We start from the raw sequence: 8,365 nt of genomic DNA on the forward strand, positions 1-8,365 counted from the left end.
ATAAAGAATTGGGAGAGAATAACAAGAACAGGGTTAGTAAAGCATAAGCTTATTGGAATCAGCACCAGAAAGGGTCTCTGGATTTGTTGGAATCTCTCCAAACACCCCTCCAACTAACAATTCAAAAAACAATGAACCACAACGAGTCAACACTAGACTCCACACCCCGAATAGATAATAGAAAACCAACAAAAAATTGAGAAACAACAAGAAAGGACTCCAGGTAAAAACTTTCAAACTTTGCTTGATCTCTCTGCTCCTTCAGGCTCTAAATTGGGAATAACTTTACTCTTCAAATTCCCTTTCTTTGCTTTCTTCACCTTCTTCCTAGGTCTGCCCCCAAAAGCCCTCCTTTTAATCTTGCAAATAATTTAGAAACCTGAAAAGTGTGAATGTTCTTTTTATTTCTGAAACGCCTAGCTGCATTAGGCCTCTTATCCTTTCATCATCAGCCCCAGCAACTCCAACTGAAAAGTGTAAATGTTCATTAACTCTTTTATCATCAGCCCCAACAACTCCAACTAAACTCAGAATGCCTTTATCCTTATCCTTTTTTTTTTAACTTAATGTCAGCTTTACCATTCTCAGTCACAGGCCTCTTGTATTTTTCTTCCACTTCTTTAAAGATTTTCCTTGCAAATTCCTCTCCTATGAAATGCAAGCCCAGGATTTTATCCCTCTGCAATGCTTTAGTGTTTACGCCCAGTAGATGACTGGTAAAATTCATGTTACTAGGGCTATGGTGATCTGATTAATGAATAAAAATAATATCTCCCATGAAAATCAACCAACTTCACTATATGAAACAGAAGAAGAGATTATCTGACAACCAAGCTCTTAATCGGAAACAGGCTTCTGGTCTTAATATCCACTCGTTAGTCATTACCGTGAAATTTCCTTTTGTTGTCTTTTCCAATTTCCACATCACTTCGTGGCCATGTTGTTCAGATATGGCAAGCACATGGCAGGACATGGCTTTGGATGTGGAATTTATACTAAAATTTGAAGTATCCCACACAATATAGCACCCTTGTATAGGTATCCAGGTATCAAAGACTTATGGTACATTCCTTCTTTCCTAGAACCTACAATCCAGTTAGGCCATCATGAGAACGTAGCTGCTATATTGCCCTAACAGGGCTTCGTTTACCTAAGATCCTGAGCATCTCTATTTTAACCATAAGAGGAGACTCAGCAAACAATATAAAATGGTTGGAAGTGAAGGATAGTGGTCCATGGAGGTCGGGTCATCTCTTGTCTGAAGCTAGAGATACGGTGTCTTCAATGGATGTAAACTTTTATTGGGTCCCTATAGAGTTAAATTCTATAGCTGACGGGTTAGATAAATTTCATGCTCACTTGGATGTAGTGTATTGTGATAGATCTTGCAGGGTTCCCTGCTCCTTTGATTTGTACATTTTTCTTATGTACTCGTCTTATTTCTTTTGTATAATATAATCAGTTGCTTTCTCTCAAAAAGAAAAAAAGAAAAAAAAAAAAAAAGAAAAAAAGAAGAAGAATGTAGCTGCTATAACCATATCTCGAGGAAGACCACATGAGTTTTGAACACAGGAAAAGTGTAGAACTCTATATGTAGGTTATTCAAAACTATATTCTTATGCAAACTTCCAAAGGAGAGAAGTCATCAAGCTTACCCATCCTGTGGAGAATAAAATCCAAGTGGTCTAGAGACTCCAGCTCGTTATTCCACCCTCATTACTTATCCCTCTCCCTCTTTATCTTTATCTCTAACTCTACTTATTTCTCCTTGTACTTCATCTTATCTTATCCTATCTCAAGGTTGCCACTTGTACCAAAACTCCTGTAACATCCTTAAATACTGTTGAATATATTGAACGAAATATACAATTGACCTAGATTTTACATGGTATCAAAGCTGCAATTATCCCAGGCTCGATCCATGCCTTCCAGCATCCCTTCACAAATCCAAAATCTAGCTGATGCGTCAATGACCACCGATGACCCTAGAAGCCCATATTACCTTCATCATTTTGACAATCCGGGAATGATCCTTGTTACCAATGTTCTCACTGGTGAGAACTATGCTTCTTGGTCTCGTGCCATGAAAATGGCATTATCAGCCAAGAACAAATTGGGCTTCGTAGATGGGAGCATTGAGAAACCAGACAGCACCTATGCAAATTTTGGATCTTGGCTGAGAGCCAACAATATGGTCCTGTCTTGGATCTTAAATGCAATTCATAGAGATTTGGCACCCAGCATTCTTTATGCAGAATCAGCCCTCGATGTTTGGAGTGATCTCAATGAACGTTTTTCACTTCGCAATGGCCCTAGGATTTATCAGTTGCAGAGGTCTATAGCCACACTACAGCAACATTCTCAATCTGTTGCAGTCTACTACAACACCCTCAAAGGACATTGGGATGAGCTCACAACTCACGCACCACCACCATCCTGCACTTGTTCGGGTTCGAAGGAGTTTTCCACCTATCTTCAACAAACCCAACTTATGCAGTTTCATATGGGACTAAATGACACATACTCCAATGTTCGGTCCCAAATATTGTTGATGGATCCACTGCCTTCCATTAGTAAGGCTTGTTCATTAGTTCTGCAAGATGAAGCACATAGACTTGTATACTCTCAATCCAGCATCATTGAAGGAAGTGATTTGATTGCAAAGGCACCTGATGAGAAAACATCCACTGCACCTGAGAGGTATGTTATAAATTAAATGATATCCCCCTCACCTGAAAGGGAATCGTCGTGGAAATAACAACAAGCCACGACAGTAAAGCACAATAGATTTATCAGGAACCTCCAACAATGCCTCTGTTCCTTAGTTAACTCTCGAACAGTACGATAAGCTCATCAAGCTTCTTAATGAGGTTAAGTCTGGTCCCTCCATAGCAAACTTCGCAGGTACTTCTTGCCTTCTCTCACAAGCCTGGTCTAATACCAGCTGGGTCATTGACACTGGAGCCACCGATCACATGGCTTCTACCCAGGAAATTCTCAAGAACACACACACCCCTACAACAACCCTTGCACCCATCACTCTACCTGATGGTATTATTTCCAAAGCAACCTCCATTGGTTCTACTTCCCTTAATGAGCACATGCATCTTGATACTGTTCTTCACTTGCCCAACTTTAAATTTAATTTATTATCAATCAGTAAACTCACATGTGCTCTCAATTGTTCAGTCACTTTCTATCCTAACTATTGCCTTTTCAGGATCTCACAACCAAGACGGTGATTGGACGGGGAAGTGAACGTGGCGGCCTCTACTACCTTGACTGTGATCAGCCTAGCTCCAACCAACATAACCCACTTGCCTCCATGTTCACCAAACATCATGACCCCAAAATTTGGCATCAACGCCTAGGTCACTCTTCTGTGGCTCGTTTAAATAAGTTTTTTCAACTATTTCTTTCTCTACCTAGTATGAATTCGCATTCTCATTGTGATTTTTGCCCTCTTGCAAACCAAACTCGCTTACCATTTAATGCAACTACGATTTTCACTCATGCACCATTCGGACTTATTCATTGTGACAAATGGGGACCTTATTCTGTTCCCTCTCTTTCAGGTGCTCATTATTTTTTTTTTCTATTGTGGATGACTACACCCGTTGCACATGGGTTTTCTTAATGCGCTTCAAATCTGAAACCCTTTCCCTCTTCCATTTTTTTTCTGCCCTTGTTGCCAACCAATTTCACACAACCATCAAGTCCCTTCGTAGTGATAATGGACTTCAGTTCTTTTCTCAGCCCATGTTGGATTTTTTGAATTACCATGGTATCATTCACCATCATAGCTGTGTTGCCACACTACAACAAAATGGAGTGGTTGAACGAAAGCATCGCCACCTCCTCACCGTAGTTCGGGCTCTTCGTTTCCAAGCCAAACTTCCCCTTCAATTTTGGGGGGACTATGTTCTCACTTCAGCCCTCTTAATTAATTACACACCCACGCCACTAATAAATTGGCGAACTCCATATGAGCTACTCCATGAGAACCCACCCCGCATTGACCATCTTCGGGTCATTGGTTGCCTCTGTTATGCTTCCATTGGCCATTTGTCCCATGACAAATTTGGCCCACGAACGTGTCGCTACATCCTCATAGGCTACCCACATGGTCAAAAGGCCTACAAACTCCTTGACCTTGACACCCATAATGTTTTTACTAGTCGTGATGTGGTCTTCCATGAACATATTTTACCCTTTGCACAAGACTCCTCGTTACCGACTGCAAGCGCCCCACCAACCCTTCCCTTACCTGTCCCTAAACAAGCTTCTGATGGTAATGAGAGTTTACTTCGTACTAGCACTTTAAATTCCCCATCAGTTCCTGAACCACTTCAGACCTCATCTGAACCCACTACTATTGTTCTTGACCCTCCTGACCCACCTGTGCGCCGCTCCTCTAGAGACCACTAGGTACCATGCTACCTTGATGACTACTGCTGCCACACTCAGCAAAACTCTAGTCCATCACCATCACACACACCAGGTACACCATATCCCATTTCTCATTATTTGTCTTACTCCCGTGTTCACCCAAAACACATGGCCTTCCTTTCCTCAGTTGATACCCACCTTGAGCCTACATGCTTCTCCGAGGCTATCAAGGATCCACATTGGCGTGATGCCATGGCTTGTGAAATGAAGGCTCTTGAGACCAATAATACTTGGACAATCACTAACTTACCTCCCGACAAACATGCTATTGGGTGCAAGTGGGTATACAAGATAAAATTTAAGGTTGATGGTTCTATCGAGCGCAACAAGGCCCGCTTGGTAGCCAAATGTTTTACCCAAGCTGAAGGTATAGATTACACTAAAACTTTTGCACTTGTTGCAACAAAAATGGGTACAGTACGTTGCCTACTTGCAGCGGCAGCCATTAAGAATTGGCATGCCTTCCAACTTGATGTGCACAATGCTTTCCTACATGGAGATTTAGATGAAGACGTCTATATGCATCTTCCACCTGGTTTTGCACGTAAGGGGGAGCAACGTGTGTGCAAATTAAACAAATCCTTATACGGGCTAATACAAGCCTCCAGGAACTGGTTTGCTAAATTCTCTACTGCCCTCCTTGAGGTAGGCTTCTCCCAATCCAAAGCTGATTACACTCTATTTACTTATCAACATGGATCCTCGTTTACTATTGTTCTTGTCTATGTCGATGATGTTATCTTGGAAGGAAATGATGATTCTCACATATCTTAGCTGAAACAATTCCTTAATTCAAAGTTTCACCTCAAGGACCTTGGTCCCCTCAAGTATTTTCTTGGCATCGAAGTGGCCCAGTCCGTTTACTGGCATCTTTCTTTGCCAACGAAAATATGCACTTGATATACTTCATGATACTGGTCTCCAGGGTGCAAAGGTAGCAGATTTTCCTCTCCAACAACAAAACAAGTTGGACACCGATGATAGCCCCTTCAGGATCCAAGCCCGTTTCGGCGACTCATTGGGCGCTTACAGTATCTCACTATCACACGCCCGGATCTAGGGTTTGTTGTTAATCACCTTAGTCAATTTCTCAGTACTCCACGTACCGCTCATTGGCGTGCTGGTCTGCGCATTTTGCGCTACATCAAAGGAACAGTGGGCACTGGTATTCTATTGTCATCCTCAAGCAAGCTGACTCTTCAGGCTTATACAGATAGTGATTGGGGTGGCTGCACCGCCACTTGACGCTCCGTCACTAGGTACTGCATCTTCCTTGGTTCTAGTCCAATTACATGGAAATTTAAAAGTAGTCATTTGTATCATGTTCTTCAGCAGAAGCGGAATACCGTTCTCTGGCCCACACAGCTTGTGAAGTGCAATGGCTCCATTATTTGCTTCATGACCTCGGCATCTCCCTCCCATCCACCACCATTTTTTTGTGACAATCAGGCTACTATTTCCATGGCAAATAATCCAACCTTCCATGAGCGAACAAAACATATAGCATTGGACTGTCATTTTGTTTGCGAAAAGGTTCAAAATGGTCTTTTTCAGCCAGTCTACATTAATTCTTCCTCTCAAGTAGCTGACATTTTCACCAAAGCATTGGGCAAAGAAGCCTTCCAGCGCCTATGTTGCAAGTTGGTCCAATCTATTTTTGTTCCAGGTCCAACTTGAGGGGGAGTATTACGTGTACATCACTATGTGAAACTAACACAGCTGGAGACTCCAGCTCGTTATTCCACCCTAATTACTTATCCCTCTCCCTCTTTATCTTTATCTCTAACTGTACTTATCTCTCCCTGTACTTCACCTTATCTTATCCTATCTCAAGGTTGCCACTTGTACCAAAACTCCTGTAACATCCATAAATACTGTTGAATATACTGAACGACATACACAATTGACCCAGATTTTACAAATTTAGCTCATGTGTCATCAAACAGCTCAAGGCACATTGAATCAATAGAAGTACCACATTTTTTTTTGGCCATAACTTCTCTTTCACAGATTCCACAGTCATCTGAAAGCAGTGAGTATGGATACCAGATATGTTAGCATACACAACAGTTATGTACAAAGACTTCAACTACTATATTTAAAACGGAGGGAGAATCATTGAAGACACACTCTCAACATAGTTCAAACAGCATGCAAAAGCCATACTTTCACAGGTTCCACAAAATAAAGTAGGCAAGGATTATAATATAGAAGAAAATGAATAGAGTACATCCAGCATACCAAACTGGAAAAATACTAACTGATGGAGGATGATTTGACCCGACCTACTGAGATGATGACACGTGGACCTGACTCAGCACGAGCAACAGCTCAGCAGCCTGGCTTGACCACGACCAAGTAACAAGCCTGTAGAACAGCTCACTACGTCATAGCTCTCTATAGGGGGAGCTCGCTACGACGCGAACTCCAGATCCCCCGAGCTACTAAGAAGGGAATACTCCAAGATTATTTTAGCTCGCGAGCTAGGGAAACCAGCTCGCTCCAGCACCTCAGCAGCCTGTCTGCATTGGATAGTTTACCGTCCCCCTCACCATGGACGGAGTCCCCAGTTTGAATGTGCCTCTTACAGTGGCACCCGCCATTGCTCCGCTCCCTTCTACAGTAGGAGCAACCTCTGCTGAACCCTCGGTTGTGCCCCCAACGGCCAACCCGAACCAACTGGAGGACTTAGTGCAATGCATGCGGGCCATGCAGGCTCAAATGCAATAGTTTCAACTCTACCAACAGCAAGTGCTACATCAGGTTTCCCAGTACCAGTACCAGCAGTAGTTTCCCTCTCTTCCTCAGGCCCAGATGTCTTCCACCTCGGCACCCACCCACGAAACAGGCCAAGCCAACCCGTCGGAGTGAGTGGCCTCGTCGGGAAGAAGCCTCCTAGGTCCAAGATCCGGCCAAGAGCCACGCCTCTTCCCATAAGCAAGAAAGAGAGGCTGGCTGCCCCCTTGGCACCCGCCTCGCAGCCTGTGGGCGAGTCAGGGGCCTCTCACCCAACAAAGCCTGTGTCACCACAACCTTCGCAGTTCGAGCTCCCGTTAGCAGACAACCCGTTCGAAGTCCTGGCAGCGGGCTACAGACAGGGCCCTTCGGTCCAGAGTCGTCACCAGTAGTCCGAGCCTTTCAAGCTCGGCAACACCAAGGCGTCGAGCACCAACGCCGAACCAACAAAGCAGTAGCGAAGGCACCGGTGAGCTCGCCGAACTGCTTCCAGAGCCTCTCCCGAGCTCAAAGTAAAGGAGGAGGTATGCTCGGTTGAAGTGAAAGCTACCCCCCTCCTCTCGGTTTCTTCCCCGTTATCTCTAGAACTCCTTGTTGTCCCCATGCCAAAGGATTTCAAGCTCCCTCCTCTAGACAAGTATGATGGGTCTTTCGATCCAAATGATCATGTGGACGCCTTCCAGTCCCAGATGCACCTGGGACGGGCCAGCGAGTCTTGCATGTGTGTGGCCTTTTCCACTACTTTCAAAGGAGTGGCCCGCACCTGGTACCAAAACCTCGCACCTGGCTCGGTAAGAAGTTGGGCGCAGTTCGTGCAGGTTTCACCTCCCACTTCGTCACCAGCAAGAGATGCCCGCGAACTAAGGAGAGCCTCCTCGACATAGTGCAAAAGGAAGGGGAGTCCATCCAGAGATATATCAAGCGGTTCAGTGACGCTTGCTTGCAGATACCCGACCTGGATCCCGCAGTTCGCCTCACAACAGCCAAGCGAGGTATCACCCATAAGGAGTTCAAGTGGCACATAGTTGTCAACCAACCCAAAACCGTAACCGAGTTCCTTAAGCTCGCGGATCGGTTTATTAGGACTGAGGAGGAGATCAACCAGAAGGGCGAACAGGCCCCAGAAAAAAGAAAGAGGGAGCCTGAACCCCCATCTCAGGGCGATAGCAGAAAGAAGAAG

At 44.3% G+C, this 8,365-nt stretch overlaps 1 protein-coding gene across 1 annotated transcript; it reads left to right on the plus strand.

Moving 5' to 3' along the window:
* The first annotated feature begins 1,846 nt into the window (after positions 1-1,846).
* Positions 1,847-6,591, plus strand: LOC104592635 (uncharacterized). Its single transcript, XM_010252074.3, has 2 exons — positions 1,847-2,700; positions 3,221-6,591. Exons 1-2 carry the CDS (start codon positions 1,886-1,888, stop codon positions 3,240-3,242), a joined length of 837 nt encoding a protein of 278 aa, XP_010250376.1. The 5' UTR covers positions 1,847-1,885; the 3' UTR covers positions 3,243-6,591.
* Positions 6,592-8,365: the final 1,774 nt, after the last annotated feature.

The sequence above is a fragment of the Nelumbo nucifera genome, chromosome 8 (genome assembly GCF_055504915.1).
Source record: "Nelumbo nucifera cultivar China Antique chromosome 8, China Antique-T2T, whole genome shotgun sequence".
Taxonomy (NCBI): Eukaryota; Viridiplantae; Streptophyta; class Magnoliopsida; order Proteales; family Nelumbonaceae; genus Nelumbo; species Nelumbo nucifera.